Here is a 17,744-nt window from a genome sequence, read left to right as displayed (position 1 = left end):
CTCTGCAGATTAAAGCTTTGGGAAATAATATCATTTGTCCTAACATGTGCATTTGGAGAGCTGTATTGTGTTCTGATCCAGTTTATAAGGGATGAACCAAATCCAAATTTGTGTAGGACCGCTAATAAAAATTTCCAGTTTACCCTGTCAAATGCTTTCTCTGCATCTAAAGATATAATTGTGGTTTCTAATTTGTTAATAGAACAATAGTCAATTACGTTTATTAGTCTGCGTGTATTATTGGCTGAATGTCGACCCTTGATAAAGCCTGTTTGGTCTGGATGTATAATAAGTGGAGTAATATTTTCTAATCTTCTGGCCAGGACCTTGCAAATTAATTTAAGATCTACATTAATAAGAGAGATTGGGCGGTAACTAGATGGGAGTGTGGGGTCTTTGCCTGGTTTAAGAAGCAGGCTAATGTTAGCAGAGTTTATATTTGGAGATAATGTGTGATCATTCTGAATCTGAGTCACCATTCTGAAAAAAATGGGTGCTAGCTCAGACCAAAATTCTTTATAAAACTCGGCTGGAAAACCATCTGGGCCTGGGGCTTTATTATTTGGGAGATGCTTTAAGGCTTCCTGGAATTCAGACATTGAAAGTGGTGAATCCAGAGCTGCAACCTGTTCCTCATTTAGTTTAGGTAGATTTATATTGTTAAGAAATTCTTCAATGGTAGCATCAGATGGATTAATCTGTGATGAGTATAAGGCTTCATAAAAATCTTTAAAAGAGTTATTTATTTGTTGTGGGTCATGAGTAATGTTACCAGTTGAATCTTTAATGGAATAAATAGCTGTTTTTTCTTTGTTTAGTTTTAACTGGTTACCCAGAAATTTTCCAGATTTATTTCCATGCTCAAAGTTTTCCAAACGCAGCCTCTGCAACATAAATTGTGTCCTTTTATCAATTATTTCATTTAACTCCAGTTTCAGTTTCCTCAGGTTTTTAATTATATGTTCTTGTGGTGAAGCAGCATAGGTTGTTTCTAAAGATTTAATTTTCTGTTCTAATTCTAACACAAGTATGTTTTCTTTATTTTTCCTATGCGAGCAGTAAGATATTATTTTGCCCCGCATTACTGCCTTTCCTGCTTCCCAAAGAACACATGTTGGTATTCCTGGCATATCATTATGTTCTAAATATGTTGCCCACTCTTTTTTGAAATAGTTAATGAAGTCTTGTTCTTTAAGTAATGATGTATTAAATCTCCAGTTCCTGATTGGTGGTGTGACTCTCTTCTGTGTCAGAGACATAGACACCGGTGCATGATCACTGATCGTGATAGGGTGAATCTGGGTGTCTGTGATATCCGTCATCATGGAGCTGCTAACTAGAAGATAGTCTATGAGAGAGTGAGACTTGTGCACTGCTGAGAAAAAAGTAAAATCTCTCAGAGTGGGGTGATGTGAATGCCAAGCATCGCAAAGACCAAAATCCTTCATGTACTGTTTAAGAATGTCTGCAGACTGCCAGCTCCTCTGACTCACTGCTGTACTGAGCCTGTCAATATCTGGATTAAGTACCAGGTTATAGTCTCCTCCTATTATAAGTGTGGCGTCAGAGTGATCAGAGAGTGAGGTGAAAAAAGCATGGAAGAAGGAGGGGTCATCAACATTTGGCCCATATATACTAGCAATACATAAATCTATATTCTGGATGGATAAATTGAGTATTATAAATCTACCATCTGGGTCAATTGTAGTGTTGTTAATGTTAAAGTTTACCTTCCTGTAGCTACACCTCTTTGTTGGCTGAGTACACATGAGGGAACTGTGGAGAGGAGAGAGTGTGTGCAGATGTTTTGGACATATGTGTCTCCTGTAGAAACACAACATCTGCTTTTAAGTCTTTTAACTGATTACAAATTTTTAGTCTCTTTTCCCTCGAACCAGCGCCGTGTACATTCCATGAGATAAACCTCAGTGTGCTCATGTTTAAACTAACTGATGGATTGTTGTGCGTTTACTAAAGATGGGTATGTGTGTGTATGCACATTGTATATTGGTGTGTGTGTGTGTGTGTATACGCTGTATGTTGGTATCTGTGTGTGTATGTGCTGTATGTTGGTATCTGTGTGTATACACTGTATGTTGATGTGAAAACTGCAGCATTGACAGTGAAGTAAGCATATTGTTGAGTGCAGAAAGACGTGAAAAAAGAAGAAGGCTAAAAAAGAAAAGTGATCTAAGTGAAACAGAACTTTGTAAACACCAAAATACCATTTTTTTAAAACTACAAAAGGGGAAAGAAAAACTACAACAGCAACAAAAGATCACGGCACTATGCTGATTAATCCGGCGTTAATGATGCTATTTAGACAAATGAGTATACATTTCGAATACTAGTAGAGCAGAGACTGGAAAAAAACAAAAACCTCAGAGAAAGGTATGTACACAGATCACCTGTTTGATCAGTAGAGCCATGGCGTTGTACTCTGGTCTCGGTAAAGCTGACCGTTAACATAAAGTTTATCCACCGCAGTCACAGCCCGGGAGCCTCCTTGCATGAACTTCTTTCGGATCGGGAACAGGACCTTGCGTCGCTCCAGGATCTCTTTTGGAAACTGATCGTTGACGCTGAAGTCGGTTCCTCTCAGCTCCCGGCCGCGGCTCTTCACCAGCTCTTTTTGTTTGTAATGCTCAAATTTGGCCACGATCGGTCTGGGTCTGCGTCCGTCGGGTCGCTTTCCTCCCAGGCGGTGGACTCTGTGGAAGGCGATGGTCTTCACGGTGTCCTCGGGGAGCTTCAGGTGGGTCTGAATGAAGGATTTCACCGTTACTTCTGGGTCTTCTTCAGCCTTTTCTGGGATGCCTGAGAACACGAGGTTGTCTCTCATGCTGCGGGCCTGGAGCTCAATAACGGTTTCCTTTATTTTTTTATTTTCTTCCGAGAGCTGGGTCATTCCCTCGGTGAGGGATTTCACCGACTCCCTGAGTGCGGCGTTTTCAGCAGCGAGTGTTTCCACCTGCTGACTGAACTCTACGGACTCCCGCAAGGCCTGAAACTCCTTGTGGAGGATTTCAACCAGGGCCAGGCGGGTGTCAAAGCTGGACAGTTTGTTATTTATGGACTCCAGAATGTCCACCACGTTGCTGGTTTGTGGAGAAGCTGCCTCTGGGGAGTCTTCAGGGCGACTTCTTTTGGTGGATGGAGCTCCTTTGCTGCTGGAGGGAGTCGGCGTCCTGTCCGGTTTGCCCATGACGATCCGCTCGAAACACTCTCCAGGCTGACAGATTTTAAAATCTGTCATAAAACAGCAGTCAGAGGCCCGACTAAAATAAAATCCTCAGAGAATAATTCCCCACGTTCATAAGACACGTTTCATGAGGCACTTACAGTGTAATCATTGTTCATCACTAACTGCCATCAACCTCTGTAAAGAAATCTACCATAAGTTGTATCCGATGTGAAGCTTCAGAATGCATCAGGCAGTTAAAGACAAAAAATATTTTTTGTACAAAATCTAATGGTTGTTATGGGGCATGTGCCGTACTCCAGAAATGAGGACTCAAGTGCAGGACCCAAAACAATCAGCCACGAAAGGTTCAAAGAATGCTTTATTCACAGCACAAAAACATGCAAACATAAATATTCAGCAGTGACTCGAAAGGGGGCTGAACAGAAGTGCTCTGGCAGGTTTTGGGAAATACAAGGCTCGTCACTCATCTAAGCACCTGACGCTTTGGGGAAAAGGGGTCTGTGGAGATCCTAAGAAAAAGGAGAGGAGAGTTAAAGGGAGGTTTCAAAGATGGTATTTTGCTAGAGGCAGGGGAAAACGGAGGGCATACTTGACGATGTGTGAGATTCCTGTCTGGGAAGGGGGAAGCTGGGCAACATGCTGGCATGATTCCAGAGTTCTGGGGTAAAGGGAGAGCAGGTGATAACTGGAGAGACGTGAAGTGATCTGATCCTGTATGGAAGTGAGTAACACAATTAGCGGTTACAAACTAAGGAGCAGTGGCGAAACACAAAAATCCGAAAACACTCCAACGCTAGTGACCTAGATGGTAAATGGACTAGCTCTTATATAGCGCTTTTCTACTCAGTCAGAGCACTCAAAGCGCTTACACAACACGTTTTACATTTACCCATGCACTCACATTCATACAAGCACTTCCATGTTTCTACTAAGCTAAGTGCTTTTTAATTAACTAACATTCACACACATTCATACTCCAACAGAACGGTCGGAGAGCAACTTGGGGTTAGGTATCTTGCCCAAGGATACGTTGGTATGTAGCCTGGAGTAGCCAGGAATCGAACCGCTGACCTTCTGATCAGTAGGTGACCCGCTCTACCTACTGAGCTACAGCCACCCCATCTCTAGATCAAGATCTAGAAGTTTATTGTCATAAACACCGCAAAGCACAGTGGTTATGCTGAGCAATGAAATTCTTACTTTTGCGAGTACCCTACACACAATTTAAATAGAAAAGTTACAATAAAATGAATCCATCCATCCATCCATCCATTCGCTTCCGCACATCCTGTTCAGGGTCGCGGGGGGGCTGGAGCCTATCCCAGCTGTCATAGGGCGAGAGGCAGGGTACACCCTGAACAGGTCGCCAGCCTGTTGCAGGGCCAACACAGAGTTACAGACAACCTTTCACACTCACATTCACACACTCAGTCACACCTATGGGCAATTTAGATTAGCCAATTAACCTAACCCCAGTAAGCAGCACGGTGGTGCAGTGGTTAGCACTGCTGCCTCACAGCTAGAATAACATCTGGAAGGCCTGGGTTCGATTCCACCTTGGCCCAGGCCTCTCCCTCTCTCTGTGTGGAGTTTGCATGTTCTCCCCGTGCTTGCGTGGGTTTCCTCCGGGTACTCCGGTTTCCTCCCACATTCCAAAGACATGCACTTACTGGGGTTACAATAAAATGAAAGAATAAATATATATATAAAAAAATAATAAAGCAAGTGCAATATATACAGATGAAAAAAGGCAGGTAATCACAGTTTGTCAGTCAGTCAGTGGTTCAGTAGCTTGATGGCCTGTGGAGAGAAACTGTTTTTTAGTCTGGTTGTTCTTGCTTTTACACTCCAGTAACATCTGCCAGATGGCAAAAATGTGTGTTGTGGGTGGGTGCGGTCCTTGATGATGTTGTGTGCTCTCTTTATTACCCAGGTATTATAGTAAATAATTAAGTAAGTAAAATTTTATTTATATAGCACTTCTCAAGACATAAATCATAAAGTGCTTCACAACAGTAAAACAAAGTAAGGAAAAAAAGAAAAGGCTCTGGAGCTTGAGAAAAAAGAGGCAACTGGATTGAGAATCTACACAGACAGAAAAAAAGAAAAGAAAAGAAAAATACTCTAACCAAATGCAAGCCTAAAAAGATGAGTTTTTAGCTGTTTCTTAAAAGACACCACAGAATCCTCAGTTCTTATACAAAAGGGGATAGAGTTCCAGAGTTGGGGAGCTACTGTAGCAAAAGCACTGTCTCCTTTATTTTTCAGTATGATGTAAGGCCAGTAGGCCTTTATCACATGACCTCAGAGACTTGGGAGGAATGTACGGATGCAAGAGTTCACTGATATATAAGTTGGTGCTTGACCATGAAGACTTCTATAAGTCAGGACCAGAACTTTACACTAGACTCTGAAATCAATGGGGAGCCAGTGTACCTGGATCAGTAATGGTGTGGCATGAGAGTACTCGGAAGATTTTGTCAGAAGCCTCACAGCAGCATTCTGAACAACCTGGAGACGCTCCAGGGACAAGTAAATAAAGCATTACAATAATCCAGATATGAGGAAATGAATGCATGAATAGTAATCTCAAGTTCAGAACATGACACAATGGGACTTAACTTAGCAAGGTTCCATAAATGATAGAAACAAGAGTGAACCAGAGATTTGACATGGGTACCTAAAGAGAATGCAGAGTCAAAGTTTATGCAAAGGTTCCTGATGGAAGATTTAGCAAATTTGTCAAGAGGACCAAGAGCTTCCATTATCGTGGATATAAATCTATCAGGGGCACAAACAAGGACTTTAGTTTTTTCATCATTAAGTTGGAGAAAGTTATCAGCCATCCAACTTTTTATAGATTCTAAGCATATAATCATCAACTGTAACTTAGAGACATGTTCAGGCTTTAAGGAAATATACAGCTGAATATCGTATACGTGTCCTGTAGTGATAGGAAGGCAACTCCACAGATGAACTGAACTTTGATGAGATGCTGGAGAGTCTTCCTGTCCTGAGTACTGCAGTTCCCATACCACACTGTGATGGAGTATGTCAGGATGCTCTCCACTGTGCATCTGTAAAAGTTACGGAGGAGCTTGGGGGATAATCCAGATTTCCTCAGCTTCCTTGGGAAGAAGAGTCTTGTTGAGCCTTTTTGACAATCTGTGTTGTAGGTCCAGGTGAGATCTTCACTGATGTGAGTGCCGAGGAATTTGAAGGTCTTCACCATCTCCACCTGAGTCCCATTGATGGATAATGGGGCACCATTGCGTGGTCTGCAGCGATATGGCCTCCAGTATGGCGGATCAGTTCAAAGGCCTGATTGAATTCTCTAAAATAGGCCACCATCGATTCACAAAATGACTCTACCGATGATAATAGACAGGAACAAGCTGTGAGTGCAGCACAGCAGGTGTGGAAAACAGCCAAAGCCGCCGGAGATAAATTCAACAAGAAGTGGAAGCATTGTTCCAAAAATACAAACCGTACACAGTAAACCACAGAAAACTATGATGGATTTGGCCCTCTTTTCATCTATGCTGGCCCGGATATTTGTGTATAATCTGGCGATCAGCAGCCGGCACTGTTGGCAACTTTTGTGCAACAAAACTCAGTGTGGGCTGTCTCAAAAGTCGCTAGAAGTTGCTAAGGGATGTATCGAGGTCCGGGGGTGTGTGTGCTGTCCCCCTCAGTGCCAAAGAGAGGTCCAGGCGATGCCACAGCATGTGAAGGGATGCAGTATGAGCGCTGTATGTACACAAAACACGGTGAAAACTGAGTTTTCAGGTTTCCGGTGTTGAGTCAAAAAGGGATTTCCTTTTTTTTTTTGGTTGCTGTGTGCTGCAACCAAAACCAACCAAAACAAAACAGTAACAACAACGAGACTGAATCGGATAATGACGAGAGGGAACCTGCTTGATGCCGAAATCGCCCAACTGTTCAACTCAGACACTGAAGATGAGGAATTTGATGGATTTGTGAAAGATGAATGATTTAAAATGTGAGTGTATTTTTCTGTATTTGTTACGACTGAACAATATTATTGTTCAGAGTTATGTTGAATAAAGTTTGCCTTACCTGACGCTTTTGTTTCACTCTACATATGTTTTGTCATGCACCTTATAACCCGGTGCGCCTTATGTATGAAAATAGACCCGTTCATTGATATTGTGCCTTAAAATGCACTGCGCCTTAAGGTCTGCAAAATACGGTAATCGGAAGGTTGGTGGTTGATCCCTGGCCTCTCAGATTTGCATGCCAAAGTTGGTCCTGATGTGTTCATCAGGCTGTGATTGTGTGTGTGTTGTTTTGAGTGCTCAAGTAGAAAAGTGCTACATAAGAACAAATTTACCATTTTCTGATTATTAACAGGTTTTCCGTGTTAAATTCTGGCCTTCTTGTTAATTGGTAATTGCATTGATGGGCGGGGTCTTGTCTGGTCAAGCTTTAAATTGTTCAGCCTGTTGTGGTACCCAGCTTGATGACGATATGTTTAAATCTAAATTGTTGAACATCATCTGATTGATGTTTCAGGATGACGAGATCAACCAGCAGAGTCAGACGTCTGAGAAACTCAAACAGCAGATGATCGATCAGGACGAGGTGAGTCTCGCCTGAGTGTTAGATCCCACACCATCGATCGGTCACAGGTTAACTGTATTCCTCCACCAGCTGCTGGCAGCCACCCGACAGGACTACGAGCGGCTGCAGGAGGAGCTGTGCCGCCTGCAAAGGGACAGCGATTCAGCTAAAGAGGAGGTGAAGGAGGTGCTGCAGGCGCTGGAGGAGCTTGCCGTAAACTATGACCATAAGAGTCAGGAGGTGGAGAACAAGAACCGCTGCACTGAACAGCTGAACGAAGAGCTTGCAGAGAAAACTGTGAGTCCACCTACAGAAGGCCATCAGGATGGCTGGATGTTTAGATGTTAGCAGGTTTGGAAGGATAGATGTTGTCTGCTCCATTCAAAGGAATGAAAGGATCTTCTGTGTTTCCAGGTGAGTCTGGAGGTGGTTCAGAGGGAGTTGTCCTCTTTGCAGGAGATCAGCTCTCATCATAAGAAAAGGTCAGCAGAGATCCTCAGTCTGCTGCTCAGAGACCTCAGTGAGATCGGCAGCATCCTCGGGACCACCGAGCTCAAAGCTGTGAGACTGAAAGTCTTCTCTGTCTCCTTCTAATATTTATGTATCTGAAAACAAACTCTGATTCCATTTATGTCTCTTCAGATGACTGAGATGAGTGGAGTGTTGGAGGAGGAGTTCACCTCTGCTCGACTCTACATCAGTAAGATGAAATCTGAAGTCAAATCCCTGGTAAACCGCACCAAACAGCTGGAGGTCAACCTGGCAGAGACCACCTGCAAGATGGAAGACAACGAAAAGGAGCTGAGCACCTGCCAGCTGCTCGTCTCACAGGTGAGTCACACAAGGACACACACACACACACACACACTCACAGACACACACACTATGACAGACATACAAACAGAGTCTGCCTGAGCAGGTGTGATGATGAACTTGCCTATGGGCTGTTTGTTATTGTATAAAATTTTGTTGTTCTGTTGTTGTTTATGTTGTTTTTTTTAATGTTGCTGTTCTTTTGTGTGTCTGCTTGTGCAGCTCCAGGCAAAACTGGCGTCTCTGACAGATGACCTGCATAAAGTGGAGCAGAAGAAGAGGCAACTGGAGGAGAGTCAGGATGCTCTGATGGAGGAAGTTGCCAAGCTCCGAGCTCAAGGTCAGATTGCTACAGTTACAGGGAATTCTGTGCTCTGATTAGCTGATAGATATTTGTTAACATCCACCAGACATAAACAGATTAGAAATGTTAACTGATTCTCTGTGTGTGTGTGTGTGTGTGTGTGTGTGTGTGTGTGTGTGTGTGTGTGTGTGTGTGTGTGTGTGTGTGTGTGTGTGTGTGTGTGTGTGTGTGTGAGATCAGGTCAAATGCATGAGCTGACAGTGATGGACAAAGAGAAAGAACACATGAGCAGACTGAAGGATGTCGTGGAAATGAAGGTAAACACAGTGTGACCTATGATGTCACTGTGAATGAGTTCAGAGGTTAACCAGGAAATGAGGCAACACTGTTAATGAACTGAAGTGTCAATAAAGTTAAATCAAGTATTGATGAAGGAAATGGTGCTGTATGTTCTGTAGAGAACATTGGAGGAACAGATGGAGAACCACAGAGAGGTTCATCACAAACAGCTGAGTCGACTCAGAGATGAGATTGAACAGAAACAGAGAGAATTCGACCGGCTCAAAGAGTAAGTTATGGATTACTGAGTGTTAGAACTGATCTTATTTTTATTTTTTTATTTTTTTATCTTTTTTATTTTGAAAGAGATTTGATATTTTTTTGTTTGCTAGATTTGTGCTTTGGGGGCTTCAAACATTTTTACTTTGTTTTCTCAGCTTGTTGAGCTAGTTGTTTCCAGCTGTGTGATTGTCTCTTTCAGTGTGAATCAGGCTTTGCAGCTGGAAAACAGGAAGCTTCAGTCTGACTGTGACAAACTGAGAGCTGAGGATCAGAACAAAGACCAGAAACTACAGAAACTCCAGTAAGTTTGTACCTCTGTGCTCAGACATCTTTTACACAAACACCCGATTCACATTTTAGTGCCATTCGAAGTATTTCCGTCCACCTCAGTGTTTAGTTTATGTCCTGTACTAAACTGTGATGGGTAAAGGTCTGTGTCAGACAGAAATGACATATTTACATTGTCTTATTTTTCATCATTTAACCTCCTTTGGCGCTCTGACATCTTTGTTTCATATTCTTTTCGTCTTCCACCACTTGTTGTTTGATGACTAATCAGTGAACTCAGATTCACAGACTGGATGGAAACAGAGTTCAGTCAGTTAAAGTCTTTTTTTTTAACCTATCCTGTCCAGCAGCCTAAGTGAGCAAAATTATAGTCTGCATGCTGTGTTGAGACACATTTGCTTTGCCAAGATGATCTTTAAAAAAGTCAAAGTCTGCGGATGAAAGCTGCTCATTTATCCATCAGTGTTAAACTCTGCTTGTGTTTTCAGGTTCCTGAACGAGAAAAGAGAACAAGCCAAAGAGGACCTGAAGGGTTTGGAGGAGACGGTGGTACAAGACTATATTTCTATCATCACACAGATAGGTCCATAAGTTTTTGAACAGTAACATACTTACTTTTTGTAGTGGTGCCTCTGTACACCACCACAGTGGATTTTAAATTAAACAATATGTAACAGAAGTGCAGACTTTCAGCTTGAATTCAAGGGGTTTAACTAAGGTTTTACAAAACTGTTTATGAATTACAGACATTTTTATACACAGCCCCCATTTTCAGAGGCTTAAACATAATGGAACAAACTAACAATTTAAAATATAAGGATTGTTTTTAATCCTTTGGTGTCGGTGACTGCCTGAACAACTCATAAAAATCTTTAAATGCTGTGTCCTCCTTTGGCTGCTCTGCAGGCTTTTACTGCAGCACCTTCAGTTGCTGCTTGCCTGGGGGTCTCTGCCTTCAGTTTTGTATTTAAGTGAGAAGCTGCTCTGCTGGGCTGAGATCAGGTGTCTGACTTGAAGAATATCTCACTTTTTTTTTTGCCTTGAGAAACTCTTGGGTTGCTTTCGCAGTTTGTTTTTGGCTCATTATCTGCATTGTGATCAGTTTTGCAGCGTCTGCCTGTGTTGATACTGTCTCTGTATCTCCCCCCATGCAGGTGTAGACCTTGACAGTGATACTCTGGCCTCCTTCAGATGTTGTGATTTTGTTTTTCTTAATCATGAAAGTAATTCTGACATTGTGCACTGTCTTCTGTGGTCTTTTGGTGTTGCTGAGCCACTCAATTTCTTTTTAAGAATGATTTGGACAATCCTGAAGTTTTTGCTCTCTGATTGGTTTCTTTTGGGTTTTCAGCCAAATCGTGCCCTCCATCACCTGCAATAAAATTTCTTTGAATCTCATATTGAGAATTCCAGTAAAAACCTGCCAAATGCAAGTTTAACATTTGGAATCAACTCCAGATCTTTTATCTATTTAATTTATACAGAAGGAACCAGAGAACAGGACTCACATAGCCATAAAATAGTCATCAGTCAACTGTTCAATTACTTTGGAGCCTCTAAAACTGTACAAAAATGGCTTTAATTCTACAAAAGTTAATGCAACACCTTTGCTAAATGTCTTGAACTAAAGCTGAAAGTCTGCACTTCAGTCACATCTTGGATGTTTGATTTACGATCCACTGTGGTGTTGTACAGAGGGAAAATAATCAAAGTGTGTCACTGTCCAAACTCTTACAGACCTGATTGTATATTTCTGTGCAACAGTAGCCAATGTGAGGCCAGCTGAGTTTCTGTTTCCTCCAACAGGCTAAAGAGCTGCAGACTCTAAACAACCTCCGTAAACTCTTCATTGAAGACATCAGGGCTCGAATCAAGAATGTAAGAATAAAAAGTAGTTCCACTTTTAGTTTCAGATTTTGGATTTCAGTTAAAATCTCATCTGAGTTTTTGGAGCTTAGAGCAGCAGAGCTTAGTTTCTTCACACAATGTCTGATTTCATTTCCTGCTTTGAACCCATTTACTCTTACACGTTAAAAATAAGCAAATTTCTCTGTTTGCCGCTTATTCATGTTGAAACTGTCAGTTAAAGTTAAAAAGTAATATCACATTTCTGCTAATTGAGGCAGATCATATGGGGTCTGATCCACCTTGGTACATGTCGTGAGGAGTTTCAGGGATCATTGTATCTTTTCTGTGTGTTCGTGTGTGCGCTCAGTGAAGTTTCATATTTTAATCTCATGATCAGAGTTCAGAGAACAGTGATGAGGCCGGGGGCAGTTTGGCTCAGAGACAGAGGATCATCTTCTTAGAAAACAACCTGGAGCAGCTCAGCAGGGTCCACAAACAGGTAAGTGACCCCAACTCTAACTCTTCTCACCTGGTCACTAAGCTTCGCCCAGTTTGGTTGTTGATAATTATTTCTGTTCACGGAACATTAATCTGCTTCTCTTTAGTGTCTGTAACATTATATTTTATTTAACAGCATAAGAAACTATCACATTTATATTATATTGGTTTATTCATTTATTTCTGATCTCTTTGAAATTTTCTCCATGCTTCTTTTCTTTAAACCTTTAAACCTGACAGACTATAGATCCAGCTGTGACCAGGAGTTTGATAAACACACCATGTGAGAATGAGTCACATGACTGACAGTAATTTTACCTTTTGTTTCCTTCAGCTGGTTCGGGATAACGCAGACCTTCGTTGTGAGCTGCCCAAACTGGAGAAGCGTCTTCGGGTTACAGCAGAACGAGTGAAAGCTCTGGAAACCACCCTGAGAAATGCTAAAGAGTCGGCTGTGAGGGATCGCAAACGCTACCAACAGGAAGTGGACCGCATCAAAGAGGCCATGCGGTCCAAGAACCTGTCCAGAAGAGGACATTCAGCTCAGATCGGTGAGAAACTAACTGAAAACAGACCGCTGAGTCTGCTCATGCACAGCTGACTCACCTGTTACCTGTGTGTACATAGCCAAGCCAATCAGAGCCGGGCATCAGCACCATCAGAATCCATCATCCTCCCACACTATCAGACCGGCCATTAGAGGAGGGGGCATGGTGTCCAGCCCACGGCAACACTCCCGACAGCAACCTCAGCAAACTCTCCACCAGAGCCACAGCAAGTAGGCTCCAGGTTAGACACACCTCAGAAGCTTCAGTAACCATAGCAACACAACCACAGCAACAGACCAATATAACCTCAGAAACTGCATTTTTACTACCTCAGCAACCACATCGACACAACTTCAGCAACATCTCCATCAGAGCCACAGAAAGTCGGCCCCAGGTGCGGTAAAAATCAGCAACCTTAGCAATTCGACAAAACTTCAGCAATATCAGAAAAATCCTCAGAATGTGATCCACAGGGAAAAGGACCAGGATAGATCGTCTATCAATTCAGTTTAATTTTATTTCTATAGCACCAAATTACAGCAACAGTTGCCTCAAGGTGTAAGGTAAAGATCCTACAATAATATAGAGAAAACCCCAACTATAGAGTAGGACCCCAAAACAGGCCTCCGGGGACAAGGCCTTGACTCAGGAACTCTCAGCTTTATTACTGGTAACACAGAATTTAACAAATAGTAAACAGAGCTGGAGAGCAGCCAGCAGAACAAACTAGGAATCTCACTAGATCAAGAAAACCACACTGACAGAGCTGCACACAACAAAAGTGAGTTACTGACAATGATGCAATGCAGAACAAGGGAAATGCAGACAATACGCCAGGGTAATGAGACAAGAGGTAATAGCTGGGAAGGACAGGTGGGCAAAATGACACTAACGAGACACGGGGAAGCAAAACTGAATACAAAGCAGACAAGACAACAGCTAATAAAGTACAACAGGAAATTACTAAGAAATGCAGACTTCTGCAGAGCTCCTGGTGGGCTGTGGATGGCCCAGGTTCTCTGGGTCTTTCCCTATTTACCTCTAGATCCCTGGGGACATTGTTGAGGCTTATCACCCTTATTATTGAGTACGTTTAATGACAGAGACACGCACACGCATACATTACAACATAACACCAGCAAGATTGTGTGTGTGTATATGTGTGTGTGTGTGTGTGTGTATATATATATATATATATATATATATATATATATATATATATATATATATTAGGGGTGGGACTTTAACGCGCTAATTTCGATTAATTAATTATGGGGAAATTAACAAATTAAACATTTTAAACAGGGAGGCAAGCACACTTCAGGTAATATTCTATTCTGTTCTATTCTATTCTATTAAGTGATGTAGAATTCCATTTCCAGGTCCAAACTGTCACGTGATTATTATGCTGCACTGCTTTTGTCCCTGGTTGTTTTAACTGATCTGACTTGAAAAACAAATTAAGCTGTCATTTTACCGATGAGAAAGACAAGCAGAAATGGCTGCAGTTGATTGAAGAAGAAGAAGAAGAAACAGCCTTTATTGTCCCACAGAGGGGAAATTAAGGTGTAACAGCAGCCACAGATATTAAAAATTTACATTGTTGAAAAAAATATATTTATGAAAAACAGGACAATATTAACAATAAAAATAATAATATATACTGTACAGAAATATACCAATTTTGGGTTCACTTGAAAAATGTAGATGGTGTGCCTGTGTTGAACCTTGAACAGGACAGGCTATTTACAATATACTATGTATTATACACTATGTGCATGCTAGTGATTGTGGTTTTATTGGGAGCAGTGATGGTTATAAAGCCTTAGAGCTGCTGGGAGGAAAGATCTGCGGTAATGCTCCTTTGCGCATTTAGGGTGCAGCAGTCTGTCACTGAAGGAACTTCATGCATGGGGTGGGAGACCTTGTCCATCGCTGATGTTAATGTGGTCGAAGTCCTTCTGTTTCCACCACCTGCACTGGGTCGAGAGGACATCCTAGGACAGAGCTGGCCTTCTTGTTGAGCTTGTCTAACCGCTTCCTCTTAGCTGCAGATAAGCTGCTGCTCCAACATACAGATTGCATAGAAGATGGCTGATGCTACTATAGAGTCGTAGAAGGTCTTCAGGAGTGCCCCCTGCACTCCAAAAGACCTCAGCCTTCTCAGCAGGTAGAGTCTGCTCTGACCCTTCCATCAGTGTTGTGAGTCCAGTCCAGTTTATTGTTCAGGTGAACATTGAGATAGTGTCCACTATCTCAATGTTCACTCCCTGGATGTTCACCGGTGTCAGTGTGGTAGGGGTGCGCCTGTGGAAATCCACCACCAGCTCCTTGGTTTTAGCAGCATTGATCAGCAGTTGGTTCCGCTGGCACCAGTCCACAAAGTCCTGAGTCCACTGTCTGTACTCTGCATCATCCTCATCTGTGATGAGGCCAACTATGGCAGAGTCGTCAGAGAATTTCTGCAGATGCCAGCGTGGGGAGTTGATGGAGAATTCTGCAGTGTAGAGGGTGAAGAGGACCGGTGCCAGCACAGTTCCCTGTGGGGCCCCCATACTGCAGACCAGCCTGTCAGAGACACAGCCCTGTGTCCTCACGTACTGTGGGCGGTCAGTGAGGTAGTCCAGTATCCACTGGGACATGTGGTGGTAAATTCCTGACAGCTCCAGCTTGTCCCTCAGAAGTCTTGGCTGGATGGTGTTGAAAGCACTGGAGAAATCAAAGAATATGATCCTCACAGTGCTTCCAGGTTTCTCCAGGGGGGTCAGAGCTTGGTGCAGGAGGTAAATGATGGCGTCATCCACCCCGATGCCAAGCCAGTAGGTGAACTGCAGCGGGTCCAAAGAAGATGTCACCAGAAGGTGTAGATGGTTAAGGAACAGCCTCTTGAGGGTCTTCATTAGATGCGACGTCAGGGCACCGGCCTGTAGCTGCTAAGATCCTTTATCCTTTGGATGCTTGGTCTTTGGTACCGGTACCACACAGGAGGTCTTCCACAGTTGTGTACTTTCCCCAGCTTCAGACTCAGGTTGAACATGTATCCCATAATGCCACTCAGTTGATCTGCGCAGCACCTCAGGAGCCTGGAGCTGATGCCATCTGGACCTGTAGCCTTTCGCACCTTGATCTTGCGTAGTTCATTCCTCACATGATGAGTTGAAAGGGACGAGATGGAGGAGGGGGGCTGTGGGATGTAGTCCTCTGAAGTGAAGGGGGTGGATGATGGCTGAGAGCTGAGAGGTGTGAGTTCCTGAGAAGAAAAGTTGGCAGACATTAAAGATGATGGGGCTGACAGCAGGGGTGACTGGGCTGGGTGACTGGTCAAACCTGTTAAAAAAATGGTTCAAGTTGTTCACCCACTTTGCTGAGGCAGCGGGAGGTGTAGATGTCCATCAGGGAGGGGAGAGGGCAGTCAATTATTCTTTGTGCTGTCTTGTCTACCCTCTGAAGCCTCACCCTGTCTGCTTCAGTGCAGCTGCCGTACCATACTGTGATACAGTACGTCAGCTAGGTGACACTAGGTGTCAGTACTGTTCTTGGTCACATGGTGAAGCTGGAATAAGTAGAAGAAGAAGTGGTTGTAGGATATACATGGCGAACGGAATAAAGCAGTGTTGAATCAAGAAGTAAACGGTTTCCTTCTCTTCTTAACGGAACACAACATGGTGTCAGGAGTGAAGTGAGCAGAGTGAGTCACTACGAAGCGGGGACATGGATGCTCTGAAGCCACCGGAGAATTTAAAGCTAATTGGCAATGTCAACAGCAATTGGAGTAACTTCAAGCAGCAGTTTTTACTGTATGTGGCAGCCATAGGACATGATGCAAAACCAGACAGCAGAAAGGTAGCACTATTGCTGACGACAGCAGGTCCACAAGCCATTGAAGTGCATTTGTTTTTGATAGTGAAGGAGACAAGGACAAGTTGGATAAAATGCTTGAGCATTTTGATGCACACTGCTCACCAAAGAAAAATGAAGCATATGAGAGGTATGTGTTCCAATCTCATGTGCAGCAACAACATGAATTGTTTGATGTTTTTTTTGACTAATCTGAAGCTGAAAGCTCAGACATGCAATTTTGGCACACTGAAAGACTCCATGATTCGTGACCAGATAGTGTTCGGCATGGAAGACAAGCAGATCCAAGAAAGGCTGTTGAGAGAAACAGAGCTGACCTTGGAAGGAGCTATAAAGATTTGCCAAGCCAGAGAGCTCTTCCGGATGCACCTGAGGACTTTCAACAAAGTAGATGACAGCCCAGCCAGCGTGAGCGAGACTGTGCCAGTTGGTGCAGTTTCGAGTAAAGGAAGACGTCGCAAACAAATTCGACCTGTGCAGCACTTGGATGAGATGTTTGCCTGTAAGCGATGCGGTTCCCGACATAAGTTGAAACAACGTCCTGCTTATGGCAAGCAATGTTCTCTGTGTGGAGGAAAAAAACATTTTGCTAAGCAGTGTTTTTCAAAAAGGAAAGGAATGACATGGTTGTTAACGTGGTTGAAGATACTGATCTGTGTGATACATTTTTTGTGGGTGTGGTGAACTGTGAAAATGAACCACATAAAATGATTAATGTTATCAGGGAAGATAAATGGACAGCACCATTGCAAATTAATGGCACTATTATCACCATGAAATTGGACGCTGGTGTTAAAGCTAACCTGATCATTATGTCTGACATCAAAACGATGAAAATCAAGCCAAAAATAGAGAGTAAGGTGGTTACACTCAGAGATTATAATGGACAAAGCATTAAATGTTTGGGAATCTATCAACTGAAAGTGACTGTCAAAGGAAAAATGCATCATCTATTTTTCTGTTGTCAGTGAAGGTCTGGACTCTCTCTTAGGTGACAAAGCCTGTGAATATTTGCAGCTGGTGAAAAGAGTGCATCGCATTAACATGACCATGAATACAGTAAATGACTCTGTTGAATCTATAATGCAAAACTATGCAGATGTGTTTAAAGGATTGGTTGTGTTACCACTCACATATAATATCCAGCTGAAAGAAAATGCAAAACTAGTTGTACATCCAGTTTGAAGAGTTCCTGCACCATTAAGAGACAAAGTAAAGAAAGAGCTTGAACCCATGA

At 42.8% G+C, this 17,744-nt stretch overlaps 1 protein-coding gene across 2 annotated transcripts in view; it reads left to right on the top strand.

The window, feature by feature from the left end:
• LOC115800768 (kinesin heavy chain-like) overlaps positions 1 to 17,744 on the top strand; it is a 108,783-nt gene that overhangs the window by 75,441 nt on the left and 15,598 nt on the right. The window contains exons 13-25 of one of the 2 annotated variants that reach the window (XM_030758273.1): positions 7,742 to 7,810; positions 7,880 to 8,086; positions 8,204 to 8,350; positions 8,432 to 8,620; positions 8,825 to 8,942; positions 9,147 to 9,223; positions 9,365 to 9,474; positions 9,667 to 9,768; positions 10,244 to 10,304; positions 11,562 to 11,633; positions 12,001 to 12,102; positions 12,436 to 12,652; positions 12,729 to 12,879. In XM_030758273.1, coding sequence (XP_030614133.1) covers positions 7,742 to 7,810; positions 7,880 to 8,086; positions 8,204 to 8,350; positions 8,432 to 8,620; positions 8,825 to 8,942; positions 9,147 to 9,223; positions 9,365 to 9,474; positions 9,667 to 9,768; positions 10,244 to 10,304; positions 11,562 to 11,633; positions 12,001 to 12,102; positions 12,436 to 12,652; positions 12,729 to 12,879 — 1,622 coding nt within the window. Of the gene's footprint in view, positions 1 to 7,741; positions 7,811 to 7,879; positions 8,087 to 8,203; positions 8,351 to 8,431; positions 8,621 to 8,824; positions 8,943 to 9,146; positions 9,224 to 9,364; positions 9,475 to 9,666; positions 9,769 to 10,243; positions 10,305 to 11,561; positions 11,634 to 12,000; positions 12,103 to 12,435; positions 12,653 to 12,728; positions 12,891 to 17,744 lie in introns of both variants that reach the window. The other variant, XM_030758272.1, reaches the window with a different exon arrangement.

Source organism: Archocentrus centrarchus, chromosome 21, assembly GCF_007364275.1.
Source record: "Archocentrus centrarchus isolate MPI-CPG fArcCen1 chromosome 21, fArcCen1, whole genome shotgun sequence".
NCBI classification, from domain to species: domain Eukaryota; kingdom Metazoa; phylum Chordata; class Actinopteri; order Cichliformes; family Cichlidae; genus Archocentrus; species Archocentrus centrarchus.
The sequence above is the reverse complement of the archived record's forward strand: the minus strand, read 5'-3'. Positions and strand labels throughout refer to the sequence as shown.